This window comes from Lycorma delicatula, chromosome 5, assembly GCF_047948215.1.
Source record: "Lycorma delicatula isolate Av1 chromosome 5, ASM4794821v1, whole genome shotgun sequence".
In the NCBI taxonomy this organism is placed as follows: Eukaryota; Metazoa; Arthropoda; class Insecta; order Hemiptera; family Fulgoridae; genus Lycorma; species Lycorma delicatula.
Window position 1 is genome coordinate 118048053 of NC_134459.1, and position 22072 is coordinate 118070124.

Genomic DNA, 22072 nt, shown 5'->3' on the forward strand with positions numbered 1-22072 from the left:
GTGATCTATACATCGGGTGCTACAGTAATTCGTATTGTAGTGGTGCTAATGTGTAAGACTGTAATGGATATAAAATATGTGTGTTGGGTTTCATCAGGTTTAATTTAATATTTCTGCTTCTTGTTCTTCATTATTCCACGTAAGGGGGGAAAAAACATAATATTATTCAGTATATGAAAATTGTACTAAACAATTATTTGCCATTGTATGGCCGAAAATTATTCGGGGTGGCCGTTTTTGCAGAGATGGTTCTTGCAGGGTGAGAACTGAGTTAAGCTTAAAAAAAGGTCGCTTGGACCTTCTCGGTGAATGTTAACAGAAGACTGGAAAAGTTTAAATAAATAAAACAAGAATAGTTTGAGTAGCAGTTATAATGTAGTAAACGGTGTTACAGAAATCTTGACAGACATTATTTTGGTGTGTACTTTTGTACTGATGCGAAACGCAGACTCAAAAAAAAGAGAAAGTAAAGATTGGCATGATGAAGAAGATTGTAAAGAATTAAGTGAATAGAGAGAGAAATAGAGACCGAGAGAGAAGATGTGTGTACGCGCGTGTGTGAATGAAAAATGAAAATGTAATGAGAAAAATGAGAAAGAATAAAAGCTTAGGCAAAAAATATTCAAAATAGGAACTGCCTGGGTCATGACATAAGAGGATTGATTAAAACAGGACTAGAAAGATAAGCCGAAGTGTAAAGAGAGGCCGGAAGAGATAAAATATTACAGACGCTCTAAAAGGAAATGGAAGATATAAAAAATTTTAAAGTTTAGCTTGAAATAGAAGAGAGTGGATACGGAAATGATGCAAGGAAGAACTGATAAGTATATGATGATTTAAAAAAAAGCGGTCTAATAAATTCTAAGAATTGCTGTCGTCAAGCACCTATTAAATGTAGTGGCGCATATGATAAAATTGATTATAATCATTTTTTTTTGTTTTTTTGTTTTTTTTTTTTTTAAATTATTACGTATTCTAAATTTTTTTTAATCCTAAATTGCATTTTTATTCAATTTAAATTTTTAATTTAAGATATCTTTCTACTGACCATCCAAAACGTGTATACATTGTATCATAATGTTAATCATATTATTACAGAAAGTACTCAATTTCTTCAAAAATGAATAAAACCAGTCTACATTACGTACAGCTTTATAATTAAAAGCGGTGTAAACTTTTGTTATTCCATACTATCTGATTATGAATATAAAAAGAACCAGTCATGGTTGTGTTCTCTGATACTAATGGTTACCTATATATCTAGTCTCTGTGATGAGCAAAATGGAGGGGTCATTTTATTGGTTGGCACTGCAGATGTGTTATCGTGATGAAGTTATAATACCTCTGTGATGAAAGCAACAGAAAACCATTTCACTCTTCTTCTCTAGTAAACCTGGCATGGCATGCTTGTTATTTCTGAGATAGCTGTCATTTTTGGGAACAATTTGTGACTCATGTCAGGTCACCTACGAAGTACGGATACGTTTTACACGAAAAGGGATATTTATTTATACAAACATGTACGCGAGCGTGTGTGTATGTGTATGTAACCATATATATATATATATATATATATATATATATATATATATATATGTTACACGCATATATTTTAAAAGAAACATAAGTCTAAGAAGCGATCAATGAAAAACTTAAAAGATATCTTCGCCAAATCGTTGTCCTGTAAACGTCCTTTTTCTTTATTTAAAAAAGAAAAATGGCGTAGGATAGAATAGCATAATAAAAGTTTGATTCTTGGATTCATTGTCAAAAAAAAAAAGAATGTAGTGCAAAATAAAATAAAAAAAGGAATGGAATTGTGAGTAAGAGGAAATGGTAATAAATTTTTATGCATGAAATGCCGTGCAGGAAGGTGCTAAGTATACTCATTGCTCTAGTTCTATCCAGATTCCAAGGATCGCCCTTTCCTGTCTATTTCTTCGTTATATATGTTAGCCTGCTCGACTGCCATCACGTCTTTATTCAACTTTTCTACAACTTTAACTTGGCCCATGTTGAAATAGTTTTGAACAAATGAAAACTTTTGCCATTCAAACCTACGTCATGCTTTAAAATACACGAACTTCTCATATTTAACTTATGAATTGGCTGTAAGCATTTTAATAAAATTCAGATTTTTATTGATACATCCTACTATTACACAAGATCACCTGCACTATGGAATTTTATATCATGCTTTCCAATATTGCATATTGTATATATATATATATATTATACTATTAAAAGAACTCCATTAAATATATATTTTTTTAATGAAAAATCTAACATTAAAAATATAATTAAAATTTAAATAAATAAAACTAAGGATATTACAAAACCTTTGTGCCATTTGTTTAAGTTTAAAATTTAACTCCCTTCAGAGTAAAAAAGTTGAAATTTATTTTCATCATTTTATTTTTTAACCAATGAAACATTTTCTAGAATTATTTTTTTTAAAAACAAAACTTTAAAAATTTTACAATTTAATCTTGTATAATGTATTTTGTTTTAAAGAATCGTAAAAAGTTGTTATAACACCTTAAATAATAATTTTTATGATAACTAATTTTAAAAAAATTTATAATAAAATAATTTCAATCTTCTTATATTATTATTTCTAGTATATTTTTTTATTACGTTTTCTTTATTTCATTCGTTATCACTCTCCCTCTCTCTCTTTTAACATTAATTTTAGATCATTATTTTGTAACCCAAAACCCAAAAAAACTAAAATTAAAAATTTCATTCGTTAAAACCCCAAAAAAGACATAATTTGTCTTCAAAATCTTCCCATTACCTGATTCAAATATATAAATAAATTAATAGAATTAATAATCCACAAAAACAAAATATCAAACCAAAGATTATGATTTAGGTTAAAAATTTCTTAAAATACAAAAGGAATAGGCGGAAGCAAAAATCTTTTTATAATAAAATATGTAACCAAAATTTTACATTTTTAACATTGGAAGATATACATAAAATAGACAAACGTGTAAACTAATTTAAGAAATCGACTAAAAAAATAGAATATATATTTAATAAATTTTTCATTAAATATAAAGAAAAACGTATAAATTTATGTTTCAGACAAGTCCAGATGGTAATAGAACAGTTAGCACCGTGCGATTCGTTCCTACAATGGAAGATTTTGGCAAGTTTCTATCTTGCCGAGCTGATACACCCTTAATACATGATTCTGCTCTTGAGGATGGCTGGAAGCTGAATGTATACCGTCAGTAATGAATAACTTAACAATTAAATATATATACATAGATTTAACATATTGTATATATAAAGTTTGTTCTTGGTGTGTGTTTGTTAAATATATTTGGATGAAAGAAAAATAATATAAATTATTCCTAATAATACTTTTGTTTGGGCTGTTAGTGTAATATTACTAAATATTACATTTCTAAACTATATTTAAAATTTACGATGTACTTTCGACGTTTATAATTTTACTTTAAGATCTGCTGCAGAAACATTCATTCAAAATATTCGCCGTTCTTATTCATCCAAAATAAATGTCCAATAAACCTTAACATATAAGAAATGTTTTAGGTTTGGAGAAATGATATACATTTCTCCAAACCTGATGAATTTAAAATAATCAGTTAAAAATAAACTGATGATTTCCTTCTGTAGAATCTACAACCAGTCGCTGTTTTAGCCAATGCACATTCAATTTTAATATATTTCTTGAATTATAGATGAACAGATAAGCTTCAATTATGAGTATAATTGAAGCTTATCTGTTATTCAAGCTTATCTCTTTTATCCATTCATATATACAGTGTATCAAAAAGTTCTCCCGGGACTTTCATAAGCTATTCTACTCGTAAAAATATGCAAAAAGTTCATATAAACGTATTTCCTAAAACGCTTCGTTAGCAAATTACGGTTAGTGAAAGATTTCGCTCAAATTTCAGCTACACCGGTGAAACGAGGTCGTCCTGAAATTGTTAGGACGTTAATTAAGAGTAAAATAAGTGATTTGTTATGATTTTCGTTTTGAAAATTGAATAATATAAGTTTAGAACCGTACATGCAATAGTTTTTGAGAAATCTGAGATGAAAACCAATAAATTGAGGTAAGAAAACCTTGTTTTTATGTTTGACTTACAATAACTTTGTTAAACGGGTAATAAATATAAAATATTTAAACAAAACTTGTGGAGAATTTAATTCTAAACAAAAGAGCTCTAAATAAAACAAAGAAAAAATAGAAAAATCGAATTTTATTTAGAACTATATTATTATATATAAGAAACCTTTATTACGTACTTGCAAATGCAATTTACTCACAGTCTAATTCAATATGCAAAATATAAACAATTCATTTTCAGTTTTATTAGTCTTTACTGTTTTTCACTCTTGTAATGTAATCGTATTTATTATTTTAATGGCAATTTTTATGTTCTACATTTGTTAAATATATTACAATTTGTACGCCTTATTCTGTAGGTCATTACACTGTTGTCGGTAACCCACACCACTAGTTATCTAAAATTAGGTTTTCAACCATTAACTGAAATTAAATATTTTTATTTATCTTTTAAAGTAGATAAACCACAATATTTTACAGTATTCTGGTATTTTAGGACGGGCCAATAAAGAGCAACAGGCGAAAAGATATCGTTGTTTTCAAAAATCCTATTAAATAATTCAGAAACCAAGGGCAAGTAGTACAATATTATAAGACTTTAGGTTATTTCATGTGGTAGTTAAAAAACGTTAATAAAAAAACGATATCCACTGGCAGTAATGAAATTACAGCTACAACCAACCGATGTAATACATCAAATTTAAACTTAAAAATTGATCTTAGGAAATTTTTTTTCATGTTATTTAAATAAATTATTTATCGATATTGAGACAATGATTTGACATCGTGCATCGAATGAAAAAAAAAAATTTTGAATGATTTTGGGTACAAACAGTATCTTTAATTCGGAGGCGTCCAGGTGGTCCAAGAAAATGAAGAGATGTTTGAGGATGGAACCTTAAATGCAAAAATCATATTCTTACGAAAATTTTAAATTTTCTTAAGAGCTTGCTTTTATTTTTTGGAAAAACGATTGAAACATATGTTTTACTGAGCTTAGAAACACATAAGGAATTTTACAAAAATAATACTTTTATTAAAACACGCTATAGATTTTTATGTCTAGAATAGGACATAAAAGAAGATGTAGTCTGCAAAATTCTATTCAAGGTATTAAATAAGTATTTCTGGTAATCATCAATAAAACATATAATACCACTTTAAGTTCAATGTAAAACTATTACTTGCGGATGACTACATAACAATTATTTTACAAAAAATCAAATGTGAATTTCTCAATTAAAATTTTCTCATCATAGTTCAAGTTCAATAAGTTTCATAGGAAACTTTTTTTTTTTTACTTGATCATAACTTTCAGTTAAGTTTAGTTTTATTGCTATCAAAATAAAAAACCCTATAATATAGCTGTCATTTTATAAATTTATACAGTGCTTCTAGTATGAAAAATCACAAAAATGATATACTGGATTTTTCAAAAAACGGTTCATATGATATAAAATTTTTCTATCAATGAAACCCTAATATTTAAATATTATACTGAATTTATTTAATAATAATTTACTTTTTATATTTATTAAAAGTAGTTTGAAATTGAATTTTTAAAGATTTTTTATCAAAATTATAATATTTTAATTGTTAATAAAATACAAAATTCTCGTCAATATGTTCACAAATATTGACCCATAGTTGGTATAATTTTTATGGGATTAAATAATTTTCCTTTAACTCTTTATAAAAGGGAAAAACAGACAAAACAATTTGTGGCTTTCATATAAACTTAATGTGAGGGGATAAAAAAATTTTATTAAAATATTTCTTTAAAATTTTCATATAACAGTCAAACATCAGTAGGTAGTAGAAAAAGTAGGAAAGAGTATAGTAAATGCTCCCCACAAACCTCTCATATCACAAATATTAATTTTATTATTATCTACAATTAAATAGATAGGTTTATTATAAATTATATTTTGTTAATGTATACTTAAAGCATTTTATTTCTCTTTTTCTAAAATTAAATCTACATCTTCAGTTTATATATATAATGTTTCTTACGAACTTCAGAATATTGAAGGTATCATTTAATATTTTTCTATAAAAAACATTCTGAAATTGTTGGAATAGAAAGATTATTACTAAGTTGTATACATATTTATTTCTTTTGCTAAACAAGAATTAAAAAAATAAAAGTTTTTTACAAACAATTAAGTACAACAAAAAATTATAAAAACCTTTAAAAAACACTTTTTTCATTAAAACACTTCAAACTGTAGAAAATGAATTTTGGGAGTATTGTAAGTAAATATTAATAAAATTTTAAGATGTTCCTACAAAGATTATTCAAGAATAATTTAAAAGTCTAAAAAAACGTTTAACCAAATGGATATTTACACACAGAATACGCGTATAAACTTCCGAGAAAACCATACGGAGTTTCTCACCGTAATTCTTTTTTTATTGACCACTTTCAAGAATTTACAATTTTGGTAGTCCTAGAATTATAAAACACTTTTATTTTGAGTGCATATAAGTCGTAACATGAATCGATCTAAATATAAGGCATTCATGATTTTGTAATAATACAGTAGTTTAATTATAACCAAATATCTTGAAGAAAGATACACAAAATTTAAATCTACATAAATCTGAAAGACTAAATGTATTAATAAAATAAATCAAGAACACCATTACATCAACAAAAAAAAAAAAACAATATTTCAATTCCTTTACTACAGTTTTAATGACAATCCTAAAATAGTATTAAATATTTTACAAAGACTTCTAATTATATTCCAGAATTTAATTGCAGAATACAGAATTATACTTTAGTACTTCACCTAATGGAGGCAAAACTACTAAAATTACAACGTAATAACAATCCACATGTTAAACTTAATGATTGAATTACAACGCCATCAGAAAACGTCAATTATTTAAGTTTACATCCTGACCCTCATTTTCACTGGTTGAAACATGAACTAAGATGAACTAAATCGTAAACAATTTCAACAAATTTACATTTGGAATAAATATTACAGTTATTTACCTTCGGTAAACTATTATTTCCTTTAATTATCCTATGGACTCAACTATCGTTAATAATTCAGTAGTAACATTTACGATATTTCTAAGAGAGGTTACGAAGGAGCATAAGGTGGAATAAGTTTTACTACATTCTATAATATCTATTAATCTTATGTTTCATCGTAAATACGTATTTTTAAGTATAAGACTGCTTGAAGAGATTTTACATTATATCTACCATTCACTATGTTTGAAAAACTATATTTTTCATCTACTTTACTTACTGTTGGCACAATAATTCACAGAAGATTTTTGAAACGCCAAAAAATTGTACCAATTGTCGATCACCATTACATACTGGATGTAAATTTTATGTCTTTTTCATTGTGTAGTTCCAGTTAATCGATAAAACACCCAACCAAATAATTACATTAAAAAAAAAAATTAATGGATAATAATTAAATAACTTTTGTTAACAATGAATCTTTCTCTACCATTATTTTGATGGTCACTGTCAGTAAAAACCATAAAACATGCAACTTGGTCATCAGGCAACCAATGTGCTTATATGTGATTATGAAATTAAATTTTATTACTAAATTGGTACATAGTTGATTTTCACATTTGATGAAATTTTATTCAACAACAAAACGATTCTTACAAAAACTTATATACAGAAAGAATTTGAAAATATTTTTACTAGAAAAAAAAAAGTAATTATAAGACACATTGACAAAATAAAATTTAATTTGCTTATTTAAATGATTTATAAGAGACTAACCTTGTGGATAGAGATTGGATTATCTGGTTTAATTTTAATACAAAAAAAAAACAAAAAAAAAAAACAATTCTTTGATAAAAACTAGTACGGATATGATAGGCGAGAATATAATTTTTCACGAAAAAGTAACCTGAAATATTTTTATACTCGTCCAGATCGTTTTTATTATTACGGTATATCCAAAAATTACATTATTTAAAATCGCAATAATATGATAAATATCGGGAGAAGTTTTATCCAGCTATTGTATTTAATGGCAAAAAAATTTCCGTTCAATATTTTGTTTCCTAGAGAAAAAACAATAATGGTAAACATATTTTTGGTATCTTTTGAACTGTTGATGTTTTGGTGAAGTCCTAATATTGACATGTTGCTATTCTAAAACATAATTTTTAGATCAGTGAATTCTCGAAAAGTGACCTTTAAATTCATATATTATCTTTTTGTAATATCCACTAAGCAAAAATTAAAGAATATATAAAAATATTGGTGAAACTCCATTTATAACGAATTATAGGGTGCATTTCAATATCTACATAAAGAAAACAGGATCGCATTGTAACAGATTCGTTAAAAATCGTATGAATTTTTAAATAAAAGTTAAATGATTATTTTAGGTAGAACTTATTTGATACAAAAAGCATAGGTTTTTCACAAACCATCGATTTTAAAGTAGTCAAAACAGAAGAATGTTTTTTCCTGAAGATTCTCATGCCTTCATGAAGAATCCTCATTGAATGAAAATCGTAGTTTTTCGTACCGCAACTCGTTAAGAGATTAATTAGTCGACTTTCTTCACAAGGATAGGAAAGTGCGTTTGAACTTTATAAAAAATTATTATGATTTTTAAGTCACTATTAGATCACAATATATTATCATAAATTCCTATTAAATGCAATATGATGGAGCAAAACCACGTTCAGCAAAGTACAGCACAGATTATTATCTTTCAGATATCAAATCTGTCATGTCAAAATTCCAATGCTTAAGTAATCATTCACTAATTATATTTCTTCGGTAGCATAAAGGAAGTTTACTTTTATATCTACTTTGTATTATAAATTTGTTTTTGGAAAATATATATTTCCATTTACAAAATCAATAGTGTCTTTCTTCAAATCAGCACTAATAAAACTCACTCCTTAGCTTCAACAACCAATGTACTCTCTGCCTGTAGTTGGTTCAGTGTTAGAAGTGACATTGAAATAGTACAAGAAGTTTAATTGAACTATATGATAAAGTAGGATGATCCAAAAACTCATTTACAAGGAATCTGGCAGTAAGAATTTCGCTCATTGAACGTTACTCATTGTTACAGCTAGTACTAGACATGTATTGTAGTTACTAACAATCATGCGCTATCAAATACAGTAAAAATGTGTTGTTAAGCAAATAATTTGTCAAAGGCCTAGCAATAGAATCTTGAATAATTATTCAACTTGGCATTTCAAATTGGTTAAGTATTGAAAAAATGTATCCTGTATTTATATATTAAATCCTACATATTGGCTGAGCGGTTATGAAACGTTTATTTAATATAAATTTTAAAAATAACTGCACCATATCTTTGTTCTAAATGCAATTTTAAAGTATACCAGTTAAAGAAAAAAATAGATTAAATGGGGTGATAAGTATATAACTTTATAAAAAACCTTGATTTATTTTATAATATAATTATATAACTTTAAGTCATTCAAAATATTAGTAGTTATAGTTTATTAAATTTTTTTTTTTTTAAGAAATTTAAAGAGGCTCTGGGGAGCAATTTTCAATAATTATTACACGGATATATACAAAGTTAATTTTATCATAAAGGAAAGCAGTAATTATTAAGTAATTAATTACTTGATAATAAAAACAATAATAGTATACTTTATAATTGTTTGTCTGGGTAAGAAAAATCTTGTAAAAATAGGCAAGCATATTCAACGCGCTCGGAAAGTCGCTATGCAGTATTCTTTGAATTATGAAGTACATTATATTCTTTCGGCGCTAGGTTGGTTACCCTGTGGGTTCGTTGGGTGTTGCTCAGAAATAAACCAAGACGTTAGTTATTGAGTTGTGATTGAACGTGGTTCGCTTCGTCTTTATCTTTAATCGGAATCAATAGTTGCGAAAAAAGTAATTGTTTCTTTCAGTAAAGTAATATATTTTTCTGGCTGAGCATGTTTTTCGTGAAAGTGACACGTATACTGATTTATAGAAGCACAAGTTTTCTGAAAAGTTTCCAAATAATTCTGTTCATCACCACAATGCAGTTCGAACTCTCATCGAAAGATTTCTGGCAAGACTCTATTGAGATCTAAGTGGAAGACCACCTAAACTAAACGAACGGAAGCTGCTTCATATTTCGGATGCTATAGCCGAAAGTCATGAAAGTCAATGAGTAAGTTAGTACAGCAGCAAGATATCGGACTTGCTACCGTACGTAAAGTTATTAGAAAAGAATGTACCTTTTCCCTACAAAGTAATGTGTGTTCAAGATCCGAAACCCACAGATCATGCTGAAAGACTAAATTATTGTCAATGGTTTAATTGACCAAAATTCTGGAGGTATTCTCGACATTACGTTTTTTACAGTTGAAACGTGGTTTCATCTGGAAGGATATATTAATTTACAAAATACACGACTGTGGTCGATAGCTAAGCCCTCTGGATTTACATGGAGCAAAAATTGGAGTCTGGGTCGGTGTGAGTTAAACAAGCATTATGGTCGAATATTTTTTTTGAAAATGCAGTTAATAATCGTTACTGTGCTGTTTTAACAAACTTCATTATTCACTTAACATAAGTGGAAATCAATCACGGTTGTTTTAATAAACCTTAGTGCATACAGATAACAAGTCGATGACGTTTTTACAAAATGTTGTTGGTGAACGAATAACTTCGGGGGTTTCTGGATTGCACGATCGCCCGATCGGTCTCCCCCAGATTACTTCCTATGGGGGACAGTGTATCACAAAAGACTACGCAATTTGACGAACTAAAAACCGCAATAACGGCTTACGTACGATACATTCCAGTACATCGACCGGTAAAACTGTTGGAAAACAAATTGAAACGTGTACAGTGTTGTATTGATTTTAGAGGAGGTCATTTTCAACTCCTTTTTATAAATTATTTCAGTTATTGTAATATCCATTTCAATAAAATAATGAAATAAAAATACGAAGTAATAATTAAGAATGTTTCATCATAACATTTCCATAATTCCAATGCACAACAACTTTCCGAACGCTCTACATAAAGCTATATAATATTACTAAATCTAAAACACTGTTTCCTAGGTTTAGTCTTCTACAAACCGTATCAATAATGAATTAAGTGAAAATGATTGCGCAAAATACATTAATTTATTAAAAAGAAATAACAATATATACTTATGATACTGAGCGGTTTTCACTATGTTTTACAATAAAATAACGTTAACTATTATGTACATTTTAATTAAATTCAGGTAGTTAAGAACAACAGTAAGTGTTCTCTTGGAGTATTTCATTATTTACTTATAATATTGTGTATTTGTTATTTCAGATGTACCGGTGGTAACTCTTGAATTAGGCGGGAGTCTGAATGCAAGTTCAATAAAGGAAGGGGTTGATGTTTACTTTGAATGTAACATTAAATCTAACCCTTGGGTATATCGGGTCAGCTGGAGGCATAATGTAAGTCTCATTCATATCTCTTATTCAATTTCAGTTGTTTCAAATTAATTTTCATTGCTGCTGCCGAACTGCAATAATACTTCATCGCAATAAATTATTTATTGTTATTATTGAAACGTATTAAATGAAAATTCCATATCCAATAGTTTCTTTAAAATTTAATGAGTAACAAAATTGAAAATAGAATATAAACAAAATTTTCAAAAATACAACTAGATGATAAAGAGGAAAAAATATATCTATATGTAAGACATATAAATTTTAATAAACTTCTTCAAGAAAGGTAATATTGAATTAAAATACACAAAGAATGTAAAATTATGTCAAGGAAATACAATATTAGTAGAATTAAATAAAAAAATAGTCGACGTGATGTATTATTAAACGTAAAAAAATTTACATATAGAAGTAAGCATAAAAATATCTGGATCAGTTTTTATTTTCATAAAATGAAAAACTTACTAAAAAATCCAGATTAACTTTGTTAAAAAAAATCTTTATAATGTATTTCTATTTCTTAGTTCGAGACGGTCTTCTGAGCTAACATAGTAAAGATAAATATCTTTACAGTTGGATATCCACCATAATAAATAGACGATAGAAAAATAATAAGAGCCACCATGTGATATATCACCATGTGATATAAATAAATATTTACAATTGTTAATTTATCAAGCTGAAAAAATATTTTGTCATGAAAAACAGATCCTAACCTTTGAATATATCTGGAAAAAGCTGACAATAAAGATTTTATAATTTCCTGGCACTGTTATTTATTCTTATATAATGAATTATTCTTAAAAATAATGATGCATGAAAAAAATTTTTTAAATTAAAAAATCGAATTTTTTTCTGCTCCCCACGCTAAAAAATTATCTCCGAAAAAACGTTTTTCATTTATCTACATTTACTATGCTAAATGAAAGAAACTAAAAAAAATACAGAGAAAAGTGTAAAAAAAAAAGAAAAGTATACAAAGCTACTCTTGAATCTGTTTAAACTATAAATAATCGCGTGACAAAATAATGAGTCGAGTGTCAGTGGAACGAAATGTAATATTAAAATTTTTAGTATTACAAATTTTAAAATTAATGAATACTAGAATGAAAAGGTTTCCCGATATATTTTAAGAGTTCTTTTAACGTTCTGCACTAAGGAAAAAATTCCTAAAGCGAATACTACAACCTTATGTCAATAATGTTTTGGGTAATAATTCTCATGTCCAAACAATTAACTTAGATTTAAGAATATCTCATTTGCTTTAAAATTATTTAAAGAGGAGATAAATAAACAAAACTGTGATGAATAAACAAATAACATTTGAATTACAGTAAAAATATAAATATTTACATAACATAGCAAAACGTTAAACGTTCACATTTACTAGCGGACGTGCTCACACGTGCGTGAATTTCGAACTACGTAGTTGTTATAACATTAAAATATCTTTTGCACTATATATTTGTGTATATATATATATATATATATATATATATATATATGTATTATTTTATATACATTTTGTATGGTGAGTATATATATTTACACAATTGGAGTTTGTGCACGAATTCTGTTCTTCAGCTGATTTATTGAAATTCGGGTGTGCTGGGTTGGTTGTGCATGCGAACACAGTATATGGTAATTAGCAGGCAGCCGTATAAATGCCCTTGCCTTGGCGGGAATTGGACCAGGCCGCCAACCCTCTTCATTCCCTATACCTCATCCATATAGCCAGTATGCACCAGCTGCGGTGACACGATTGCCAACTGAACCAACTTCAAGTCAAACTGAACTCTTACACCGCGTGCTTCTCCCCGTGTCTCAATAAATCCCGATTGTCCTATAAGATGATATTTTTTTTAAATACAAATTTTTAAACTTATTTAAATTTATTCAAATAATTTGTTCGATTGAATATATTTTAATTACGAAAAAATGTTTTTAATATTTTGACTTTTGTTTATTTGTTAAACAGTATAAAAGTATTTTTAAATGTTGCAAAAGACGTGTTTATTTCAATCGTTGTAAGAGATACAAAGTGAATTAATACATTTATGAATAAATTATCTTTTTTTTACACAGAAACTCAAATATTTAAAACTACTTTCTTAAACTTAACCAAATATACTGAAATTTATCTTTATTTAACATCTTGGTTTGAGTTGGAACAAAGCGTTTTGAAAATATATTTTTACAACATAAAATTATTAATTCAATTCAAAAGATTGAAGTTTGTGCCTATAAAAATGTATAGAATTTTAACAACTTTATTTTTGTAAACAAATACTTTTCAAACTATTTTAGAAAAAAAAGTTCTGCTATGCCTTTTTAATATTATGTAATCTGCTTAGTTTCGTAATTACCGAATAGTTTTATTTGTAGATATTATATATCTAATGCTTTTGATACTAACTTCATGATTATGTGAAAAAATTAATTTTGAAACCAAATTTCTAAGAAAAGAAAAACTAGCAGCACATAAAAGTGCACAAATAGTTCTTACAGTAAAAATGATTCTATATGATGAAGAAATAATTTCAGTTCTATTAATTTTTTTTACGTTTCTGACATTTTTTTTGCAAAATTTAACATCATATAACTCACTTAAATTTTAGGCTAATCTCTGTAATATTAACCTAAATTTAATTAACTACAACAGTTCTAAGAATAAGAAAAGAAAAGGCTATCTGATAAGGAATCCAATATTATACAAAAGTTTTTAGAAATTCCAAGAACTAGTGTAATTCAATTAAAAAAGGTGTTTTAAAACGCAATGGTATAGTCACCTCTCTGTCAAATTTATTATGGGAAATTTTAATTGTTATGCATCAGTTGGTAGCACTAGCTGAGAAGTATTTACATCTCTAAGTTAGAGATAGTGTTGGAAAAGTTATACCTCTCGTTGAATGACAACATAACTGTAGAGATTCTAGTGTTGAAAACCCTAAGTGAAGATTTTACTGGTGAAAACAGCTGAAGATTATGTATCAGTGAAAATGTTTCGTTATTAGAATGTATATTTTAGTTTAAATGAGTTGTTTTAATGAAGTATAATTTATTTAATTTTGATTAAATCGTTTTGATAATATTGGATAACCGGAATTATCAAATTTGTTATTATATATGTAAATAAAGATGAGTAAATTGATTATAAAGATAAATAAAAACACCATTTTGAAACATCAAAAACAGAAGCGATAATAGTTACACGTATTTTTCTGTCAAATACGTGTAAAAAAAAAAAAAAACAATTACAAAATAATAAGTCTTTGTTAGTGCTGGAATTACAATTTTCTATTATGAACTTTTAAATTATATGTTTTAATACACTTTTAAATATGTACACGAAATGACGTAATCGTATAAAAAGGAGTAATGGTATGTAGAGAAATATTACGATAAAAAAAAGAGTTATTTGGACCTTTCTATATACCCGACCGAAGTTTTACGATCTAACAGGAAAAATTAGAAAAACTAAGACACTTTGGAATAACAAATGGACTCGCATAGAAATATTTCTTTGTACCATTAGAATAAATAGATTTCACTTTCTTCTTACTTATATTTAAGGTTCGACAATAAAGAAACTCGGATTGAAATACAGTAATTAGATTGTTTTCAAATGCAGTAGAAAAAATATGTTTCAGTTTAACCTTAACACAACGTAAAAAATAAGATGCCTTTTGAAGGAGAGTTTTTTAACAATAAATACCAAATAAATGTAATATATACAATGCTATTTTAAATTAACACAGTCATCAATAATTTCATAAGAAGAATTTTTAAATAATAAAACTAGAAGAATAAGCTCATTAGAATTTATTTTACAAGCAGATGTCTTGATATTTTTTCGAATAACAAACTTTAATAACAATAAATAATTTATGTAAAAACTCGAAAAGCTAAAATAAAATTATTATTAAAAACTGTAACTCAACAAGATATGAAATTGATGTCTGCTACACAGACATCTTATTGTGAGAGTTTTTTTAGACAACCTAACAAAAACAGCAGGTATAAATGAGTAATCTATTTGAAATTGTAATATATCCCAATTTAATTATCAAATAAAGTTTTTACTGCGGTCTAATTTAGAGCTTTGAAAAAAAAGACAGAAAAACTGCTTATTTTTTAAATAAAAGAAGATAGAGAAAAAATTAAGATATTTTTAAAATGATAATAATTTTATAATATATTTTTTTTTGAATATTAAGTTTTTTACAAAAAAGATTCAAAATTATATCAAGCCACGAACTGAATATCATGGCTCAAACAACGAATCTAACAACAAAAAGGCACGATTTAATATTTGAACTTAAAAAGATGTACTTACCTTGAATAAGGAAATAATTTCTCTAATTAATATATCAATAATAATACCTATTAGAAAATTTTGCCAAACTGTATATGATTTTTAGTTAATAGGTTAGACAATATATTAAAATTCTTACCTACACATGGAAAATGAAAATAATTAAAATCACTCCAGACTACAAAAAATAATAATAATAATAAGACATGATAAAATAATTAGGAATTTTATAAGACAATATGTGAATGCTTGGTTGTCCAAGTCAGTATATCAGTGTGATGAATATATATTTATGAGAATTTTTGTTACAGAAAGTAATAAAAGAAAAATATGTTTTGGTAAAGATTTAAAATATAGCCTAATTATTGTAATTTGGCCGTAAAAAGAAATGAAAATAAAATTTGCATTAGAAGAAAATTTACCATATTTAATTGATAAATGAGATACTAAATTGCGTAAAATATTCCAAGCTAAAAAAATTAACTCTGAATAGTGAAGTGTAACAAATCAGCCAAATGATTTACCATAACATATAATATTGCTTTTATGATTAAAAACAGCTTAAAATTATTGAAATGAGATGAAATATATTAAATTTTAAATAATAAGTAAATAAGTATTTTCTTTAATAATAAATTAAACATCATTGATTATTAATCCATTGAAAGTTCATGACAACACATTTAAGTACCAAATTTTTACAGAAATAAAAACTAATTATCCTGTATTATAACTTAACTCATTTGTACACCTTGAAGTACACTGTTTAAATAATGAAATTTTTTTTTTCTGAATGATAGAATTACATTTCGACGTTTCTTATGTAAATGTCCCGAGATTAATATTTATGTATTTTCAATAAAAGAAAATACATAAATAAATATTTAATAAAATCATATTACTCTGGATAGATGCAAAGCCCTGTAATCAAAATACCGATTCCAGAAAATGGGTTTTAGTTAATTTATTCAATATTTATTTAATGGATTAATTTTTTAAACTTAATACAATACGTCCAGTATAAGGTAAACTTTTTTTTTGTTAGTTATTCTTTTAAAATATTTTAGACTTTTATTTTCCTTTCAAAACATAAAATGAATTCATAACTAATAAAAAAAAATAAAAATAAAAACTTCAGTAAACAAAAAAAAAGTTTTTAAAACAACTTAATTTTCACTTTATTTTCTAAAAAAAAAAATATTATTCTTTTCTTTTATGAATGTAGATTACATCGTTACAAAACAGTTATAAAAGAGTTTTTGTTTATTGCGGTATTTGAATGCCAAAATGTCTCAATTATTTTAAAAGCTGGCTTTGTCCCAGCCCTTTCTCGTGAATATGAGACAGCATCATTAAAGGAATTGGTAGGGTTTGAGTCGTTAAAAATATAAATGGCTTTCGATCCTTCAATAGCGTAAAAAAAAATAAAAAATAATATTAAATATTAGCGAAAGAAAATAAAAAAAATTTGCATTAAAATTGAGGTAAATTTTGAACGTCTAGTAATAATCAATATTTCTTTTTTTAATAAAAATGGACAAATTAATTATTTAATTATATTAATTATGAGTACGAATATAAGCTTAGCTATACATTAAAAGAGAAAAAAAATGTTCACATGTAACTGAAAATAAAGTTACTGTAGAAATTGAAAGATGCTATTATATTATTGAAGTAAAATAATAAAATGAATAATAATAATAATATAATTCTTAAAAGGACTCTTCATTTATCATTCATGACTCGTATAAATTACTTTCTATTATTTCGTATTAAAGTAATTTCTAACTAAAACACGTTTTACAAAATTATAGTTGTAAAATAAAAGATACATAAACGTAACAAAATCCCATAATTCAAAAATAGAATTTTTTTAACATGATGTTATTTTGCTAAAGAAAATAGTATTTGTTTACTTATGCTTTGGTAGGCTAACTTTGACCTAATCGCAAAAAAGAGGGTGGAGAGGGCACAAGGCAAGCCAGAACAAGAGGTCAGGGATGCCGTTTATAATATCTGGCAGGAAAGATGGTCGCAGGAAGCTGTGGGTCGATGGACGAGAACCCTCATCCCCAACATCAAGCCATGGTTGTCGAGAAGATTTGGTGAGGTTGATCATCACCTATCGCAGTTTTTTACAGGACATGGTTCCTTCAATAACTACCTGCACAAAATAGGCAAGAGAGAAGAACCAATTTGCAACTACTGCAACGAGATAGATGATGCTGAGCACACCTTTTTTGAGTGCAATAGGTGGGACACACTTAGACATAGTAAGGCACTCACAGGTATAACTCCAGAGACAACAATAGACTACATGCTAAGAAGCGAGTCAAACTGGAATAATTTTGCTAGTTTTGTTAGACAAGTTGTTCTACAGAAATACTCCGATGAGAGAAGACAAGGTGTTGGCTAGAATAGGACTGGGTGGACAGCCTTGCTGGTGAGGTCCAGCATGCTGCGGTGTGTTGGCACTGATGAGCCACCAAGGACTCCACGGGTAACAGTCAGGCAAGAGCACACTGAATACTGAAGGGACCCGGTACCGCGTCGCGGCGAACTGGGTCTGGCGTGGTGTATTAGTGTATTAGAAAAAAAAAAAAAAAAAAAAAAAAAAAAAGCTAACTTAATTTTTTACAAGTATGTTACCTCCCATAACCGTAACTGTTGGTACCTGACACGAGATAAAAGGTATTCCCAAAAATTATAAAGTCCTTAAGAATTACAAACATCACATGAACTGATACTAGGGAAAGTAAACTGATACTAGTGAAGTGTTTTCCTATCGACTTCTTCGCTGAGCCAAACATTTATTGCATATAAGTATACAAACTTCACGAAAATTCAGGTGATTTTTAGCCTTGTAAGTGGCACATTCATTCTTTATCTCTACAAAATCTGGTTTTATATATATAACATCATTACTTTCAAAAAAAGCCGCTACAATTGCACCTCTTATATTTCACATGCTTTACACGCGTTACAGGCATCAATGAGACTGATACCAATGGTGTTAGTCCCCATCTGCTCAATGTACAAGTACCTCTTTCTATACTGAAAAAATATGTTGTATACACAGCTTCATAATCTTAAGTTATGAAGATATAAAGAAGGCAGAAATTTTGGTATGATTTTAGTTCGAAAACCTTTCTTGAAGGTGATCAACAAATAAAAATAAGAATTTTTTTTTGGCCAACAGTTTACGTAGAGAAATTGAGTGTTTTGATCAATATGCATTTGGATCTAATGACGTATAGTTTTACCAACGCCATAATCTGCTACATGAACTGAAATGAATTTTAGTAAAACCTTGATTTTCCATTTAATAAAAGCGCATTAGACTAAAAAAAATTATATCGTTTTGAAAAATTTGCTTTAACAAATAAAAATTAAGAAACCCCAGTTTTTATTAGGAATAATTTATTATGTTCGGGTGCATATAAGATTTATTAAATTTAAAAAAAAAAAAAAATATATATATATATCCTACCTTACTAAAGGGCAATTGGATGTGTGTATGTGTGTGTGTGTGTACGTGTGTATCTGTGTATGTGTGTATGGTTGTGTATGTGTGTATGTGTTATGTGTATGTGTATGTGTATATGTAGGTGTGTGTGTGTGTGTCCGACTCCCTTAGCTTAGCACCAGAATGTACTGATCACTAGCGGAAAATCGCGATTCATTAATACATGTCTCGTGGTGGTTATGTGTTACTTGTTATACGTATCGCATATATATCGGTATATATGCAAAATATATATTAATAATATATTTTTCTACTCAGTAGCTGTTTTTCTTCATAAAATAATGATTCTACTTTTAAAACTAAACAAAAAATATCCTTGGGAAAATGGCAATTTCTTCTTCTTTCTCCCAGGTCCGTCATTTTGTTATTTTTATATAAAACTTTTTATCACAAGTTCGGATAGACGAATCACATTTATATTTAGAGAGCGTCTTTATAATACAGTTTCAAAATTAGCGAAAAATCAGGAATTAAATACCTACGCAAATTACAAAATGGCGGTCATGATATATATATATATTAATTAAATGAACCAATTTAAAAATTAAATTTCAAAATAATTTAAAAGATATGAATCGAAATAATGATTTTTAAATAAACTTTTAAAAGTGTCTTGCATTAAAATATACTTAAAAACACATTTTTACTTCCTTTTAAGAAGTAAAGAAAGTATTGTAATCACAAAAATTTCGGTTTTCAGATTTCAAGGGAAATATCCATTTTGACCATCCCTGAATCTTGTTTGACTAGTTTCGGCCTGACCTCTGTACACGTACGTACAGAGGTCAATTCAAAAATGATTAGCGGTAGAATGTTAAAATTCTGTATTTAGGACTATTGTACCATCTAGTTGTGCACCTCCATTTTTGATTGCAATCGACTGAGCCAAAAAAAGCCCAAAATCCAAAACATTTGGATTTTTGACTTTTTCTTAACTGCTTTAATGAGCTTTTCAACGATATATCATAAGTGGTACTTATTTACATTGGTTCCAGAGTTACAGAGTTTAAGAGTTATTTGTATCTTACAAGCGGACGGCACATCGGTTCGAATCAGACTTCATATATATATATTTTAATTTAAATATATTGATTTATTAATAATTATTAACCTCTGATTGTAAAAAAATTAACAATAAATAATAATTCAATAATATCAATATAAAAAAAAATACAAAAAAAAACAAAAGTTATTAGTCAGATAAAATTTTATGCACTTTCCATTTTAATTAAAAAGTTTTTACAATCAGAGGTTAATAATTATTACTAAATCAATATATTTAAATAAAAAAAAGCAAGGAAGTAAGAAGTTAAAAAAATATATGTTTATGAACTCGGATTCGAACCGATGTGTGAATGGTTACGGATCTGACGCGTTCTCACTTACACCACATATCTACTTGAGGGACGTAAAACAAAATTAATTCATAAAATAATATAAAAGGCTGATACGGACACCACAAAAAAGTGATGCAATCTAGTATCCACCACAATGCAATTGTGTAACTGTCCACTTTATTAAAGAATTGGAGGATTGTATCTAACTTTCAAATACTGAAAGTTTAAATGAAGTGAAACACAAAATGTGTGTGTGTAATTTAATAGGCATAAAAGAAAATCATATGGTCTCCACATCAGATTTTTATTCATCAATAACCCTTGTATAATTTCCTACTAGTTTAAAATGAAATATTTCAGGGATGAATAATATTTCCATTTTTAGCATACACAGTAATCAAAGGGTCATAAGAGAAGATTAATTTAACGTAAAAAACGTTTTTCGGATTGAATATGAATTTTTAATCTTCATAAAAGAAAATCTTCAAAATTTTCGGAAAAATGGAGAGCAGATATTTGATAATTGCCACCCTCATCATCATCATTGAGCATGGAATATATTATGGTTCTTAACTTATTAGCTGTGTTAGATATTAAAGTAGCAGAATTATGTCACACAAGCAATACATTCCTGGTCAGAAAGGTTCATGGGTCGCCCAAATGATATAAAAAAAAAACCATGTGGTTGGAAGGTAACGTAATAAGTTAAACAATTTGTGTTGATGAAGTACAATAAAAATGTAGAATTAGTTTCCCATATTTAACTTGGAAGGGAATTGTGAACTAAAATCAACCTTGTAAACCTTAAAAAAAATTAATAACATTTTTAATTATACTAATAATTTATTTTTTTTAAATTATTTAATAATAAATGATGAGCAAATCTCGAACTATACAACGAATTCCGGATTGGGTTCCTAACAGCAAATATTCCACAGAATTATGGATCTGACTTAATAATTATATTAGTTTTATATATATATATATATATTTCATTTCGCTAGGTTTTTGTATTTTTATATTTATTTAATTCACAGTATGTAAGGTTGAATATGTGTTTGATGAGTTTTCCAACATGCTTTGTTAAATCTTATAGTGTCTTAGTCGTGAGTGTGAAATGCACGTGACTTATAGAACTCAACTTAGGCCTTCAGAAAACTACATACATCGAGTTCATTCACTGAGGATTTCATCTTAGATAAAGTTAGGCGAGTAATGAATTTCCTTTGATATATAGTTATCTTTGTATTGGTATGCGTGTTACCCAAACATAAGTTTTAACTTTTCTGTATTCTACTAAGAAATAGAGCACAATTCGATCAGACAACCATCACCGACATCACGGATCTTACTACAAGTTG

At 27.4% G+C, this 22072-nt stretch overlaps 1 protein-coding gene across 2 annotated transcripts in view; it reads left to right on the forward strand.

Annotated features, from left to right (window-relative positions):
• Window positions 1-22072, forward strand: part of LOC142324518 (nephrin-like) — a 964738-nt gene that overhangs the window by 799335 nt on the left and 143331 nt on the right. For both annotated transcript variants that reach the window (XM_075365347.1, XM_075365348.1), the window contains exons 7-8: window positions 3091-3235; window positions 11406-11536. In XM_075365347.1, coding sequence (XP_075221462.1) covers window positions 3091-3235; window positions 11406-11536 — 276 coding nt within the window. The remainder of the gene's footprint in view (window positions 1-3090; window positions 3236-11405; window positions 11537-22072) is intronic.